The sequence below is a fragment of the Microplitis mediator genome, chromosome 2, assembly GCF_029852145.1.
Source record: "Microplitis mediator isolate UGA2020A chromosome 2, iyMicMedi2.1, whole genome shotgun sequence".
NCBI classification, from domain to species: domain Eukaryota; kingdom Metazoa; phylum Arthropoda; class Insecta; order Hymenoptera; family Braconidae; genus Microplitis; species Microplitis mediator.
The window spans coordinates 6,833,301-6,851,447 of NC_079970.1; the positions used below are offsets into that span (position 1 = coordinate 6,833,301).

General features: G+C 28.3%; 1 protein-coding gene across 1 annotated transcript in view; it reads right to left on the reverse strand.

The window, feature by feature from the left end:
- Window positions 1-3,623: 3,623 nt before the first annotated feature.
- LOC130663444 (probable myosin light chain kinase DDB_G0279831) overlaps window positions 3,624-18,147 on the reverse strand; it is a 51,623-nt gene continuing 37,099 nt past the window's right edge. The window contains exons 5-9 of the mRNA XM_057462680.1: window positions 15,020-15,383; window positions 13,418-13,614; window positions 8,753-9,142; window positions 6,231-6,433; window positions 3,624-4,288 (exon numbers count right to left, since the gene is read on the reverse strand). Of these exons, the coding sequence (XP_057318663.1) occupies window positions 4,213-4,288; window positions 6,231-6,433; window positions 8,753-9,142; window positions 13,418-13,614; window positions 15,020-15,383 (1,230 nt within the window). The 3' untranslated portion in view covers window positions 3,624-4,212. The remainder of the gene's footprint in view (window positions 4,289-6,230; window positions 6,434-8,752; window positions 9,143-13,417; window positions 13,615-15,019; window positions 15,384-18,147) is intronic.

Genomic DNA, 18,147 nt, shown 5'->3' on the forward strand with positions numbered 1-18,147 from the left:
ATGTACAGCTAATTAATAGATATTTATAAAGATTTATTATTTTATTTGATAGTTGTGATTTAATCTATTTAAATAATTAAAAAAAAATATATATTTTTACAAGTTGAAGATACCATCAGAATTAATTGAAGAAATAGTTAAAATTATTACATATTTTTAAATGCTTAATTATTAATTTCACATATTGATAAATAAAATTTGAAATAATTGCTTTTGCTTCATGATACAGAACTGGTTAACACATAAAATACAATCAAATATATTAAATAGTATCTTGTGTAGCAAGAGAAGAAACAAGACAATTTCAAACGAGGGTGAAGTCGATTGTCCAAGCCGAAGGCAAGGGCTGCCATTACTTGAAATATAAAATCGTGTTCGACACAAAATTCCACAAAATTCGACATTTTCACTTTTTTTGAAAAATGGAATCACTGTAACAATGTGCAGCTTATGTCAAAATTTTAGAGGTCAAATTGTTTATTTAGTATTTTTAAATAAATATTCTAATATGTCGTATCCCCCACGCAGACTTTCGCGCCATTCTAATATGTCGTATCCCACATTCGTATAGGTTTAGTCACGCTTAACATTTTCAATTTTAAGTTAATTTTAAGGAAGCAATTAATGACATCAGTAAGAAGGTAATTATGCATTATTTTTGACTCTTCTCACAGCATATAATTCAAAATTATTTATTCACTACAAATGCCTGTATTTTATGAAAAACATGAAAATAAATTTGTAGGTTATACCGATGTAAATATATTACAAATAATTTTCTTTGTCGACCGTGAAATGTTTTTATCGTCTCCTGAAAAATTTCCCAAATGTGGGATACGACGTATTAGAATGGCAGTATCGATATACAAATTTAAGTTACTTGATAAGGAAACCAATGACTTTATATTAATTTAACTTTAATTCTAATAAATTATCTTTCAAATGGTATGAATTTTGTTCTAGCTGAGCATATTAGGATAAGTATAAATATAATTTTTACGTGAGTGAATCAACTGGGATCGTGTAAGCGTACGCAGAATACATCTTACTGCTTCGCAATTGAGTTGCGCAATTTTTGTCTTTGTTTGTGGAAAGAATGGCGCATGCGCTAATTGTTATCATTTGTTTTTTCATGTAAGTAAAGAACGACTTTTTCTCACCTCCGGGCGGAAAGCGTCAACTTTTGTCCCGCTGTGCAAAACGAAGTTGCAGCTTTCCGCCTCCGTCGAGGAGAAATAGTATATTACACACCTAGGAAAGTAAATTAAGAAATGTCTCAGATCACATGTAATCGTTGGCCGAGGCTAAGCCGAGGTAATATACTATTTCTCCTCTAAACAGGGTAAGAATTTAAACTTTCGGAGCAGGTATGGTGAAAAACTCTTCTCTAGAGAAGAAACTAATCAGTTTCCACCCGTTAAATCACATTGGTCTGAAATTGGCTTGTTTCAACCAGAAGAACAGGCATTGAAACTCGAATTTTCATTGCAAGAGACATAAAAAATTAGGATCAGACGTTTTGATCCCCGGACAAAATATACCGGAAAAATATTATTTTGTCGGGGATCAAAATGCATGGAACCGAAAAATTTATTTATTTACAATAACTATTTTTATAATATCACATAACTACGTATACTAGTAATTAAATTTTGAATAATTATTATCAATGATGATTAATTAATCAAATTGCAAATCAATAATAATAATCATATTAAGTAATAAGTATTTGATAATTGATATTTATCATAAATTTCGTACAATTCGTGGTCCCGCTAAATGAAAATATGTTCAAGTATTGATATTAATTATTTATGAGTTTAACTAGTTAAGTATTTTATTTATTTAATATCAAGTATATATATTATTTAATTGAATGACATGGACCACTTATGACGATAGTCGTTGTTTTTTATCATAATATAAATTCATTTAATTTTATATACCCTATTAATTTTATTATCTACCAATATTATATTATTACTATCATACATATATATTATTATTTCTTCGTTATACATTTTACTATCAATTCATTAAAACAATTCCATTTTAGCACCTCCACAATTATTAATTTTGTACGAATAAAATTATATCATTTACGTCATGGAGTGACGCATGTCCACAGGACATGACATTTATATTTTATTTTTTTTTTTTTTTACTATCAGTCATCATCAATGTTGCTATTAAAATAACACAATAATTACTTTCACACAAACTAAGTCACGTACCTTTGAAGAAATCGATTATTAATGTAGTAAAAAAAAAATATTATCTTATACAAAATAACAATTTTTAATTTCATTCACTTAAATATTATAGCGAACTATATTAATCCATAAGTATTTTCATATTCGTTATGTCAATACTTAATTACTTTAATTAATCTATTGAAGATTTTTTTTTTTTTTATAGTAAAAGATGGAAATAGTTTTGTTAAATAATATCAGGTACGTTTTATATATAGTACATAATAAAGAGCAAAATGAAAAATGAACATTCACTTGATACTGATTAATTCCTTATGAAAAAAATTTATAAAAACAATATATTAAAAATACATAATAAATATATAAATATATATATAATAGGGTGATCCAAACAATAACAATTTTTTTTTTTTCTCGGAAACAGGTTCAAAAGTTTCATTTAGATAAAAGAAGACGCCTGTGAAAATTAGAGCTCTTAATATTAACATTAAGAGGTTCTTCATCGCATTTTAATGTCAAGCTCTTGAAATCGATTAGAAGACTATTTTTTTTATGAGCTTGACATTAAAATGAAGATAACTAGAAAACAATGCGGAATTAAAAAAAACTTTATTGGAAATAACTTGTAGGGAATAAAATTGTCTACAAAAAAGGTCCCACGATATTTTGTGATAGGTCTGATAGTTTCGCCGGAAAAGTAAAAAGATCTCAAAATTTAATATGAGTTCGACTTCAACCTCAAATAACTTTTGAACAAATAGATTCCTTAAAAAATGATAAGAATCTTTTTTTGTAGAGCATTCAATTACCTACAAAAATATGCCTGTCAATTATTCCTATGACGCATCATTAGCTACTTATAAAAATCAGAAGACGTAGAAAAATTTTTTCCATGTTATTCTTATGGGAAATAGAAAAGTGCAATGCGGATAATGTTAATATTAATATTAAGAGCTCTAATTTTCACAGGCGTCTTTTTTTATCTAAATAAAACTTTTGAACCTGTTTCCGAGAAAAAAACAAAAATTTGTTATTTTTTGGATACCCTAATTATATATAATATGTGTAAAAAGTGTATTTTTAATAATTAACTTTTGGCCGATTTTCGTATATATTTTATAAATTAAAAATATATCTTAGAATATATAAAAATATATGAATGACAATATTAAAAAAATATATAATTTCAATATATTTTTTTTCTTATGTTGTTGGTTAAATTAAAAACATATTTTTTATATTTTCATACATGTCTTTTTTATATTTTAAATATCTAAAATATATACGAAAATCGGCCAGAAGATAGCAATTAAAAATATATTTTTATACATATTTTATATATACTTATACATTTTCTATGGATTTTTAATACATTTTTTAATACTAAAAATACATATTTTTTATGTTTTAACATATATTTTTTTTATAAATTTTTTTCATGGGTGATGATGATAAAAAAAAAAAAATTAACATAATTAATAAACGATAAATTAAGATGATAACAATTTTATTGGTCCTCTAAAAATATCTAATGTAAAATAAAAAAAAATAAAAAAATAATGCTTAAGTTATTTAGTTACAGACTAACGTGACAATAAATCAATGTCGTGTTAACTCTTAAAAGAATAGCATGTCATATCGCAGGATCTCATTATTAAATAATTATTTTTTAAATAAATGTAATTTTTTACTTGATATAATTATAGTACACGAACAGTGCACACAATACTGACGACAGATGATTGATAATAATTTTTAAATAAATATATATAAGATTGGAAGATTTATTTCGTTGATTAATATTTGAGCGATTCTCAATCATTGATCGGCAAAGAAATTATTTTATTTCCTAATTATCATAATCATCGTCAGCCATCTATTTTTTTTTTGGTCCCTACTATTTTTTTAGCTTCATACGCAATCTAGGCCTGTTTACTTCCATTTATTACTGAGAGCTCTCCACAGTGTGAGTTTTATCGTTCATTGATTTAATGCTGTGTCACCGTTTAATGATTTCTGTTTCCTGAATCGAGGCTTCCGTGACTGGTGACAAAGGAGTATCGATTGATACTTGTCTGTAGCAAAAAAAAGCATACCGCCAATGATATTTTAATAATAAATCATTAGCTATATTTTCTTTTTATTCAAATTTTTTATATTTTTATTACTTTATATGCTTGAAAAAAAATATTAATTCATAATTAATCGAAGTGAATTAAAATTACTTATTGAAGAATTACATAAATAAAATATACTACTGATAATTTTGACTTGGCTCTCCCCACTACTACTGGCACATTTTTCAATATTTTTTTATAAAAATTTAGCAAAATATTCTTGAAATGTTACTTAATAATGTCTCAATTTTTAAGATTGTTAATAAAGAAGATACTCTGAACTAAAAAAACACGAAAATATCTTTTTTTTTTTGTATCTCAGAAACTTCTCCCCCCTCAACCCAGATAGCAAAATGACGTCTTGATGAGTTCTGAATGAGTTCGTATTTATGATTTGGATGTCTCATTCGAAATTTTAAAGAAGTCTTTAAGAAGTTCTCAAGATTTCGAATGAGCCATCTAGCGAACTCAGTAAGACGTCTTTAAAAAGAATTCTTTTTTCTGACTTCGCAAATAAGACTTCAGTTTGAACTTACCTCGACGTCTGAAGGAGCTCCTTATGTTGACTTCAAAGAAATTAAAAAAAAGAATACATTTAGACGTCACAAAACTGACGTCTTATTTATGGAGTCTTCAAGAACTCTTAATAAAAGAGTTCTTAAAAATGACACCTTTAAGAAGTCATCATAAGACTTCCCTGATTAAGAATACTCATTGAAAAGTATTGAAAAAGATGAGAATTAAATACTTTTGAATACTTCCTGTACTACAAGGTTTTCATCTGGACATAAAATTAATACTTTTCAATTATATCGAAATTAAAAATAATATAAAAATTTCTAAATTTTCAAAGAATTGAAAAAGATTCGAATAAATTGATATTTTAAATAGTTCTATATTTTGGATCGAGTGTAGGATTGAAAAGAATTGAAAAAAATTGAGAATTTTCAATGTTTCGGAATCTTTTTCAATACTAAAATGGTTTCATATTTCGAGTTATGACTTGAATTTAAATAAATGAAAATGAATTCACATTTTCGAATCTTACTGAATCTTTTTCAATAGCACAATAGTTTGGAATTGGAAGGTATTGGAATGATGAAAGATTGAATTCTTTTCAATACTTTTGAATTCCATTATAAGAATTATAAAGTATTCAAATGATCGAAATTTCAATTCCATTTAATATTTTTCAAAATCTCCATATGGATTGAAAAGAATTGAAATAATTTTCAATACTTTTCAATGAGTATTTTTAATCCGGGTTCCTGAGGAGGTCTTCAAAAAGACGTCGTAAAGTAGTTATTCCGACTTGAATGCTGTCTGGGAAGAGTTAATATTAAAAATTTTTTCATAAAAAATTAGACACCGTTTGCTTTTTTATTATTTAAATTTACTTTTCATTTCCAAAAAGATATAGATTTCGCGTTCTCCAATATTTAATCCGAGAAACTCTTCTACATTTTTTAGTTATTTATATATATCTTCTATTATTATATATCTTCTACAAATTTTTTGCTTCGTAACTTACAATATAACAATATGATAATTATTCTTCTCAACATTTACATAGACAAAAGAAACGTGCATAGTTTTTATCAAACTTTTAACAACGACCGTTTTTTCTATATTTTTTATCACGAGTCTGAAAGTCTCTTCTATACTGATGAAGGCAAAGTATAATTTATAATTATCTATTTAAATTTTAGACAATACATTTATCATTACTAATAAAATCTTTAAATAAGTCATTGAATTAACTTTTACATCTATTAATATAATACTTCAAGCACAAGGCTATAAAATAATAAATATATATATAAAAGTGATCCATTATTTTAGTATCTGAATTTATTTTAGAAAGCACAGAGTAAATGGAGCTAAAAAAAATATATCTTACCTTCCACTTGTCTGCCACTCGAACGAATCCGGAGCAGAATTGCTCCTTCCGGCTCTGTGAAATTGCTGAGTTTTGCTCTTGGCCACTTCTCGAGATGTAGTAACGTCACTATCATCACCAGTTGAGGCGAGCTTGAGGTTGCCAGACATTGGATCACTATCTCGACAAGCCGGTCTTACAACTCGCTTTGGTAAAAATGGATTCTGTGTGCAAGATTAATAATAAATTTTGTATATTAAATATATACAGACATGAATATAAATCAGTGGGAGATATAAATAAATATTATTATTAAATGTACTATAAATAATAATGCATGGTCTTCCTGTCTAATGGACTGCAAGACGTTCTTCCTTGAACTCGTTCGATAATGACTAGTTCAATTTATCAAATGACAAGGACGCGGGCGTCGATCATAGGGTCACTGACTATTGCCTTTCTCGTCGTTCAATCTACGATCACAGGGGAATATACAAGTCGTTAATCAACACGATGAAGGCATGTAGTCGCCACTTGGTCCTTGGGCATCAGTCATCAACATCAATACGGTATCAACAATCGTATAATCGAGGCCAAATTTCATTTTTATCTAGACTTATGTTTTTTTTTGTCACCTTTCGCGAGGTCACACTAACGGTATTTTATTAATTAAGTCATTTTAAAAATCATTAATTATTATTCATAGATATCAGTCTGTCATTAATCATAAACATTTGAACTTCCCGCTAAAAAAATTGAAAATTTTTAAATAAAAGAGAAGTTATTGTTTTCGGTCCGATTTTCGAAACCGAGTTTTGAACAGATCTCGATGTTTTGAGATCCTCGAAAGCTATTCTGAGTATTTTCAAGATGATTTCCGCGTGTATGTACGTATGTTTGTAAATATTCTGGAACTTTTGAACGAATGAACATATTTGGCTTTTTGAGATGGCGTTTGAAGCGGCTCATTAATTCCAACAATTAGTAAGAAATTGATCATAATCGGTACAGTGTATTCGAAGATACTCCAAAAATAAAATTTTTTCAAAAATGTTTTTTTCGGATAACTTGTAATGTACTCGATGGATTGATTCTAAAATCTAATCAGCTCTAAAACTTTATAAGCTGCATAGAATGCCACCTTAATTATCAAAATTGGTTCATTCGTTCAAAAAAATTGTTGTCGAAAGAATTTCGGAAAAGTGTTTTTTTCTAATAAATTCTAAATCGTTGAACTAATTGATGACAGTTTTTTTTAACGTTAGTAGTTAGAAACTGTGTCGAACGTCAAAATCGGTTCATTGTTTCAAAAGATATTGGTGATTAAATATACAACAAATAACGATTTACTTCATTTTTCCCAAATAACTTACAATATTATTTATCAAATGTTTCAAAAAAATTTTTTGAGTTAGAGGTCAAAACACTGCGTCAAATGCCTTTTTGAACGTCAAAATCGGTTTATTATTTCCAAAGATATTGCTGATATAAAATTAAAAAAAAAAGGTTTACTTCGTTATTTTTTTTTCTTATTGTTTATTACTTGAATTTTCGCAATAGAAGGTGTGAAATTACTATTTCCCAGCTTGAAGAGCTCAAAAACGTATTAACAATAGTATTTTCGAGCTCAAGAGTTCCGTCCGAAAATAGCGGGAAGTTTTAGGGTTGGCCAGGGTCAGGCGGTTTTCAGATTTTTTTTCTATCAGGACTGTAACTAAAATACGGGCTTCAAAACGAGTGGAAAAATCCTTAATTAATTTATTAAAAAAATTTGATATTTTATCTTTAATTAATATTATAATTGGGTTATAATTGAATCCTTTTAAAAATGAATAAAAACACACATACGCGGAAATCTATCTAAAAATGATCAATAATGATTCTTCGGACTTAAAACGTTGACATCTACTGAAAATTCGCGTCCCCAAAAATCGGATCAAAAGTACTAATTTTTGTATTTCTTTAAACTTGAATTTTTTGACGGCAAGTCAAAACTATTGTGCAATAAAAAAGATAGAAAAAAAACTAGCGAATTTGTTTCTGTAGTAATTAATCGTAATTAAAAGACAATTACAACTAGGCGATACAAATTGGGTAGCTATTATTGTGTGCGAGTACAATAATACGTTCATTTGATTGTCATTTCCCATTCTATTACCGGCATCGCTGCGCTTCTCTGTAGTAATACAATAGAAATACCTCGATGTATTATAAACTCAATAGCACAACCATCTGAAGCTGTATTTTCATCATCAAAATTGCATTCTATAAGTCTCTATACATATATTCGCATATGTGTACTGACATTTATACATATATCCGCAAACGTACTTGTATTACTATGGTATCCGGTTTCCACAGTTAATTGAAACTTTCATTAAAATAAATTTCATAGTTAATAAAAGCTAAATATAAATAAATTATTTAATAAAATATTCCAGACTCATATAAAATAAATAATTGAATTAAAAAAACAATACAAATTTTTATTAATTCTCACGTTAATAACTTAGTTAATGATTTAAGTCGATAAATTTTTTTACCTGAAAACTGTGTTGCTTGAGCATCGTTTTGATAAGAATAAGTGTGTCAAGTTTAGGTACTCTTGTGACAACTCGTGCAACTTCCTCGTCGGTAACGGTGACCGGAAGTCGACAGTTATCAGCCTCACTTGGTAGTGGTTCCTTTCCGTAGTTGGTTAACCAGCGATGAGTCTTTATCTCTTGCAAACTAGCTCTCATTGCTGGATCCTTAGTCAGCATTCTAATTATCAGATCACGTAAATCATCAGTAAGTACAGGAGAATCGGGAAAACGTAATGGTTCTGTTCTAACGGCTGCTTGAACACCTATTATACTTCCGGAACCATCCCAAGGTACTCTTCCTATTACCAAAGTGTACAAAGTCACGCCCATCGACCAAACATCACATAACTGTAAATAATTTTTTTTTTGTTAGTTAATTTTTTTTAATATTGCGATTGAAATAATTACTGCGCTATTAAAATTTGTTCGATTTTTAAGGATTAATTGTCATGACAATTTAATTAAGTTTGTTAATTTTACTTGAATATCGATTTTTTCACATAATTAAAACAATGAATGCATAATTTTTAGTGGGAATACAATGTAACTATTTTAAAATGCGATTATTTAAAATATTGAGTTCGAGTTTAATTCAAAAAATTTTAAAACTACAGTAATAACTTTGTTTTTTTTTAATCATTAGTTTTTGATAATTGACTTATTGAAGGCTTGCTATGAAATTTCAAGTATTTAAAAACTAATTCTACACAAAAAAATGTAATTTTCAATAAAAGCGATGGTTTTTCAAATAACTATCAGCTTTAAAACTAATTGACTTTTGGAGACTAAAGAAATAATTATTGAAATTAAATAAAATAGAATACATTATGATTTTAATTTTTATGACATTTTTTACTTAGAAATTTGAAGTAAAGTAAAAATAAAACATATAAATGAGTTAATTTATATTATATATTTCTAATTGATTTGAACTTATTAGTAACTTCAAGTAATTTGTTTTATATTTGAAATAAGATTCTTAACAGTGTGTACCCATCCTAGTGGGTCTGAAGCACCGCAAATTACCGTATTTTACTGCAAATTTGCCGCATTTTAAGGCAATTTGCGGCAAGTTACGGTACAATGCCGTAATTTACGGCAAAAATACGATGATTTAGGATAGAACACGGTAAATTACCGCAATTTGCAGCATTTTTGCCGTAACACAGTGAAATACTTCACTTTACATTAAAATGCCATAATTTAGCAGTAACTCTGCACGCTTACTGTGAAATACCGCGATTTTACCACAAATTTGCAGTAAAATACCACACTTTGACCGAACGATACCGCAGTTTTAACGTAAAATACCTTAGGATTGCCCCTAATTTACGGCGAATTAACGAAAAATACCGTAAGTTGCCGTATAATCCCGTAATTTACCATAATTTGGATCCACTGGGTCATTAATAATTCAATTAAATCAAGTAATTTACAAGTAATCAATGAACAAGTATTCATTTGATTATTAACTTGTAATAAATACATTTTTTTTATATTATTTAAGATAGTGAAAGAAATATTAATTTTCATCAATAATGTAATTTGATAACTCAGTTGTTATTATTACGCTATCGCGTTATCAGTCACCCTTATACATGTGTGTGTATATATATTGTGTATAATTATATATAAAGGGTGTATACTCGAGAGACACACACGCATGGGCCATCTATTTAGTGATGTATTAAAAAAAGGAAAAAAAAATAAATAAAAACTTGGGTTGAGCACTTTTTTTTAATTCTATTGTATACACGTTATCCCGATGGGAGTTAACTCGTTAAAACTTTTTCATTTCCCATTAGCCAATACTTGCTTTGTTTTATAACTATTTTAACTTTTGTACTTGATTCGTTTGCTAATTGTATAGTGAAGTGAAAAAAAAAAAAAAAAGAAGAAAATGTTAACGGAGAATAGAAAACTACATTAATGAAATTGCAAGTAAGGTTGAAGGAAACTGATCATCGTGAATAGAGGATTAAGGTGCAATTGGATTAGAGTGTCGTTTAAAATTAAATTAAATGCACGAGAAATCTTAATTAAACTTTTATATTCTTGACTCATGTAATGATTTAAAAAAAAAAATATATAGAACAAGAATAAAGAAAAGAAGATTTCTTTTATAATGCAAATTTAAATGGCTGCTAAATTGATCATGAGAAAGTAATTTAATTAGGAAAATTAGTTATTATAATTGTTTTTTTTGTATCTGTTGGTTCAGCGATTGCATTAATTATATTTTGATTAATTGGATTTATAATAAATAGGGTATTAGTGAGAAAGTTATTAATAGCGCTTATAAAATATATATATGATTACTAGAAATATGAATTGTTGTATAAATTATAATATATGGATAAAAGATATTTCCGTGTAGAGTTTAATTAAAAGTCATAATTAATATAGTAAATTATATAGAGGAAAAGAAAATATATCTTTCAAATCGAGTTCAACATTACTGGGTCATACGATGAGAGAATAAGTTATCAAATCTTGATGTAAATTGAACGTCAAATATCTTACCACAAATTATTCGAAAATTTATCGAAAATTAATCTTGAATATGGGGTCGCTTCAGATATTTTCTACCCTTATGCTTGTATTTTTATTATTGTATTATAAGGCGATAAAGAATTTTTATGAGTTAAAAAAAATTGATTTATAGAGCTTATAAATAATTCACGGAATTTGTTTAATATAAAAATGATGGGTATCCTAAAAAAAAAGAAATAGCGATATTACCGTGAGATTAATTACATATTTTAAAAATACTGTGAAGTATTAGGGAGTTTACTGGTCTTTACAAAGTGATATGTGACGGAGCGATTTTATTTCGTCATCACGAAAGATTATTTATCGTAAGGTATCGTGAGAATTAGTCCTTATAATTTATGAGTAATAAATTAAAAAAATTTATATAATAATAGTGAATTATTATAATTTTTTTTTTTTTTGAAATTATTTATTTTCATATTACCTGCATTGAAACTGCGGGTTGCAATGTTTGGTTGGAAAAAAGCCAATTTCAGAACAATGTAATTTAGAGGATAGAAACAGAGGAGTTTCTTCCCTAGAGACAAAACTGTCTTGTTTCTATCCGCTGCATTAGTTTCTGACTTCACTTCAGTCCCGCTAGAATTCCATTTATTTTTTCTAAGCTTTAGAGTCACCATATATTATTCTAACCTACCGAGTTGGCAGTTGAATTAGTACAGTCGCTGTGGATTTTAAATTGTTTTGTTTCGTCTGACTTTAGGAATTTAAATCGAAAGTTTTAATGCGGGTAGTTATAAAAAGACGAACAAAGTGTGTGGCGCGAAATAAAACATAATTTTAGACGTTCTGTAATGTATGATATCATTTTGTTTCATTTCTTGCCACATAATGTACTATTATTTGGTTAGTTTTTAAATACTGAGCTCACTGGAAACTATAAATCGACTACCGATTATTTGAGATCGTTCACGGAAAAAAAATTGTAGTTCGTCTAACCACAATATTGTAGTAAAACATTTGTAGTTGCCAGTACTCCAATATGCAGTAAAGGATGAGGATAATCATGAATTTTCCTATCCATTTCCACGATTATTCCTCACTTTCCGACGTCGGAAATCGCAAATTGTAAATCTCAAACTTGACTCCACCGTACATCTTACGGCATTAAATAAATTAATATTCGAAACAATGAATGAGAAATTTACTACTTTTAAGTACGAAACTTGAACCATTTACTGAGAATGTATGAGGATAAATTGGGATTAATCAGGATGGATAAAGATGGGTGGAGATACTATATAAATAGTACTGACTTTATTACACGTGTGGTTGAGGTTATTCCAAATTGAAGTTGTCATTTTTTTACTCCAACTTGTAGTAACCTCAACTACAGCTGCTGTTGTAGCGACTCAAATTTTTTTTCCGTGTTTAATAGAACCTTTGAAGTACGTTCAAGAATTCAATGACTTTTAAACTTCCCGCTAAAAAAATCGAAGATTTTCAAAAAATTCGGAATTTATTGTTTTCACCCCGATTTTCAAAAATCGAGTTTTCATTAGATTTCGACGTTTTGAGATCTTAGGAAGCTAATCCATTTTCAAAATTTTCCTCGAGTTCGAAAACAACTGGAAGTTTCGGGGCTGCCCCGTTCGAGTCAACTGTTTTCCAGACTTATTTTTATTGTAAAAAATTAATTTTTTGTAGATTATAAAAAAAAAATCATTATTTCGTTTTTCCAATAAAATTTTTTGAATGCATTAAATATTCTATTCTATTAAATAGAATTAATTTCGAACGTAACGTTTTGAAAATGCATACGATATAAATATGAAAAAAATGTATACATGGAAAAAAAAATTGTTTGAAAATGGATCGTTTGAAAGTAATATAAAAAGGAAAAAGGCATTTTTAATATTTTTTGACTGATTAATAAAAAAAAAAAAAAAATCTTTAAATTTATATTGAACGATAGACAAAGAGATGAAAGTTTAGCAGAGAATGTCATTGAAAAGCTTTCATTGAATATCAGGAGCATGAGCACTCAGCGGTATCACACTCGAAAGGTGTGAATAGACAAAAAGAATAAAATATCTATCTATCCGAAGTTATTGACAAACTGATGCTCACCGTTCCAGAATACTGAGCACCAGGGACTGTTGTTTCCGGCGCGGCGAACGCCGGTGTACCCGCAGATCCAGATAGAAGCTCACCAGAAGCTCGTAGCTCTGCACTAACACCCAAGTCAGCAATCTTCACCCGACCCTCACTGTCCACCAATAAATTACTAGGCTTTATATCTCGGTGGACTATTTTCTGGTAGTGTACTGAAATATATTTATAGATGATTAATATAGATTTTTAAATATTTAACTATAATTAAATTCAGCGAAGATAAAATAAATTTTATTAAGCCCAGCAGAATCTCAGTTTTTACGAAAAAAATTTATTTATAATTTATGTTCGCATTTCATTCAAATAAAAAATTACTTTTTTCATAAATTTCATGTTGGGTATAAAATTAAAGCTTATGATCGATAATTTCTGGTAATGTTTTTTAAAATGTATTTGCATTGATTGTTGCTTGAAAAATTAATGAATGAAAGGTCAAATTAAAGGCTAATTAAAGACGCTAGTGTGTCCCGTATCTTCGTATAAAAAGAATTTATTTAAAATTATCCATAATATTTACTGACGAAAATTTTATCGATTAATGCGGACATTTTAATATTCACTGAAAATTTTTTTTCTTTTTTAGATTATTAACGTGGAATTAAGAACAGAGCTCAACTATTGAAAAAAAAAATTAATCTATCAAAGGAAAGATAAAACACAACGTGATCTATTATATGGTAAATAATAATATAATTAAAATATATAAAACATAATTGATTTAGTCATTGATTGATTAGAAAGCTAAAAATATTTTTTAAATGCATCTTTTACATTAATAAGACAGAAATTGTTGAACTTCATTGATAGATTAATATTTTCTTAAACTACGATATTGAAGTACATACTGTAAGAAATCGGGAGTTAATCCGGAGTGATTACAGATTTTATTGAAATCTGAATTTACTCCGATCGGAGCTTCGGAATTGGTATCACGAATGTTTGCCCGCGGACATTAAATCGGCGACTTTATAATAATTTATTTACTTCATTTACGCATTTAATTTTTTCAGTACCATTGCAAGCGTGAGTATGTTAACATATTATTGTAACTATACACACATAAAACTTTTGAAAAAAAAACACATTACCGATTTACAACGTCGCGGATTTAACGTCTGCGAATGAAACGTTAGGGAACCCCGGAATTTAATAACAAATTACTCCGTATAAGGAGTAAATGGGGAGTTTATTTTTCAGCGGAGTGATTTTGGAGTGACGTGGATTTTATTTAAATTCGCATTCACTCCAATTCGGAGTTTTAATATTAAAATAAACTCCCCTTCAGAGTAAATTTTACTTCAAACCGGAGTTTCGATACTAAAAGAAAACTTCCCTTCTGAGTGAATTTCACTTCAAGGGCATTAATTAAATACAATGTCATCAGCTCCACATTCACTCCGGATTTAGTCCGCGTTTACTCCGCAAATTTTTTACAGTGCAGGTTTTATATTATATGACTGAAAGTATACGGTTTTATTACCATTGTTATCATTAAAATATTAGTTATTATTCAAATATTAAATATTGCAATTAATAAAAAAAGTAAAAAAAACTTACAGTACTCAACACCTAAAACGACATCTCGAAAATGAATTCTCGCAGTTTCCTCATCAAGAGGTTTGTCTGTCGGCAATTCAAGTACCTCGCCCCTTTCTACCAATTCAAAGACTAAGTACAGGTTGTCCTCATCCGGGTCATCAAGTACCTCAACCAGTTTTACGACATTCGGATGGTCTAACTTTTTAAGTAGCGCTATTTCACGATAAACTTTAGCAAGCGGATTCGAAACTCCTTTTCTACCAGGCGCCATCCTTCCAAATATTCCGGCCTTTTTCATTAATTTTTTTTTACTTAAAATTTTCATTGCATAGTGAGTATCGTCCTCTTCATTAAATGCCAATTTAACGATACCAAATGATCCCTGAAATAAATTTATCAAGTGAAAAAATTTATAATCATACTTTGCATCACTTTTTCTTTTTAATGATACGACACATAATAATTATCCCTGATTGCGTATATTGAAATATTTTAATTAAACTGAATTTTAATTTCTTAATTGATACTTTAATTGATCCTCAATTATTTTAAATGATTATTTTATACAATTAAATTATGGTTGCAATATTTATTGCAAGTGATTTCAAGTTTTAATTAGTGTCCGCAAAGTTTTTATTTTTAAATTGTATTTGGTATAAAAATCATCCATCATTTATAATAAAATTAATGACTTCGGGAACAAACTAAAAATAAATTATAATTCTACACGAAAAAAAACTAGATAGTACTGGTTACTATTCTGCACAGTAATCGATGAACAATATAGGGAAAAATACATTTCAACATGACTGATTCATATTAGAACAGGAGTGAGTCATAGCTTCACTCTAAAACTAAGTGTGTAGTCAAAATTAACACACTTGCAAAATAACATTGAAACGCCATAAGCAATCTATAGATTTTTAATACACCGTGAAAAGTGTTTTAAGTGACTACAAAAAACTATAGTTTTGTTTATGGCCATTAGATATAGAACACATTTAATGTGTGTTAAAATAATACACTTGTAACACACTTGGTTTTAGAGTGTTGACACGTACTATCTATATTTTTCTCAATTTATCTATAAATTGTCTTATTGAGAAGGTTAATTGTAAGTTTAGGTTTCACTATATTTTAAAATTGGTTTTTAAACAGTAACCAGTGCTGTGCTACACAATACATGAAACATATGACTGGTTACTGTCAAAATAGTCGCCATTAACATCCAGAACAGTACTTAGTCCTCTTCTGACATGAACGGTTACTAAATTCGTATGTGTCTTTACTATTCTTGACTGTAGAGGTCTACAATTCAAATCTGTCAAGTGTAGATCATTAAAATTTCATTTAAATCCCTATAATTTATTTTTAACTTTTTTTATAACAAATTATTAGTTTAACAGGGGTTATCAGATATTTTCGGCTGAGTTTTTTTCGGAAACAAAATCTCTAAATACAAAATACAGACCGCATATTGATGCACTACTGTCTAATCTAACAAAGTCCGCTTTAATTGATTGATAATGTTCGTTTGTTTAAGAGAAAAACTCGGCCAAAGTTTCCATTTACTGCACAAGTGCAACAATGACAGTACCGTTCATGGACTTGAGTGTAATAGAGAGAAAAGTGCGAACCCCTCTTTTAATTATCAGTTTATAAAACGCATCTAAGCCCACTGACAGAAAACTATTCAACTATAGAGAGAGGTTAGAATAGACCTCTACTGTCAAGAATAGTAAAGACACATACGAATTTAGTAAACGTTCATGTCAGAACAGGACTGAGTACTGTTCTGGATGTTAATGGCGACTATTTTGACAGTAACCAGTCATATGTTTCATGTACTGTGTAGCACAGCACTGGTTACTGTTTAAAAAGTAATAGTAAGTGTTAAGCTATGACTCACTTCTGTTCTAATATGAATCAGTCATTCTAAAATGTATTTTTCCCACTACTGTTCGTCGATTACTGTGTAGAACAGTAACCAGTACTATCTAGTTTTTTTCGTGTAGCGATTTTAAAATTATTTTTAAATAACAAAATACTTTATCTTGTCGGTTGAAAAATTTTCCTATAAAATAAAATAAATTCTCTAGAATTTTATTTTCTTATAGTTCAGAGACACTGTATTCAAATTACAATAATCCATACAACGGTGATAAGAAAAAAAAAATCTTATAAGTATCGTGGGATAAAAAGATCCGTTGAAACTTGATGCGAAGTACTCTCAATTCGATAACAAAAAAAAAAGTATGGAAAGAAAGAAGCAAGAAAAAGAGCTAAAGTAATGACAAAGAATGATGAAGAATACTAGAAGAAGAAGAAGAAAGGAAAAAAAATAAGCTTATATAACTCTTATCAAATGTGTGTGTGCTCTATCCAATATCTTTTTATGCATTCTTTGTGACCTCAGTCTACCATAACACAGATCGTTCCCACTTGAAAAAAATATCTATATCTATACCACAATACATCTATAAAGTTTCATGATTTTATCTCAGCTTCAATGTAATTTCATAATTCACCGCTATAACCTTAGAAGCTTCCCCTGAGACATTGAAGTAAAAAAAAAATCATGGGAAATATTTGCTTCCTTTTTAGAAAAAATAAAATAACTGCCCCCAGGGACAAATCTCCATGAACTCGTTTAGATTACGATTAATTTTCATTCGCAAACAGTTTTACCTTTTTTTTTTATTGCTCATAAATCACTTTTGATATATTTACTTCATCATAATTTTTTTTATAGAAAAAAAAAATAAAGCAGGGTGGCCACAAGGAAATGATTTCAAAATTTCCTGATATTTCCCGGTTTTCCAGTAAAGTTTTTCACATTTTTCTCTGATTTAGAAATTTTATTTGTATCATCTAGATATTCAAAGTTTTTATTATATTTTCATTTTTAATAATTAATTTTGATAGTTAAATCATGCGAGAAACCATAAAAAATGGCAATAAAATAAATTAATGTTGCCTACTTTTGATTATTCGATGTTAAAAATGTATAACTTAAAATATTTAATAAGAAATTTTATGATTTAAATAAATTCAAAATACAGTGGTTACAAAAATTAAGAGATATTGAAAAAATTTCAAATTTTTTAGTAATTTTCAACAGTTTGTGACTCGAAAGAAAATGGTCG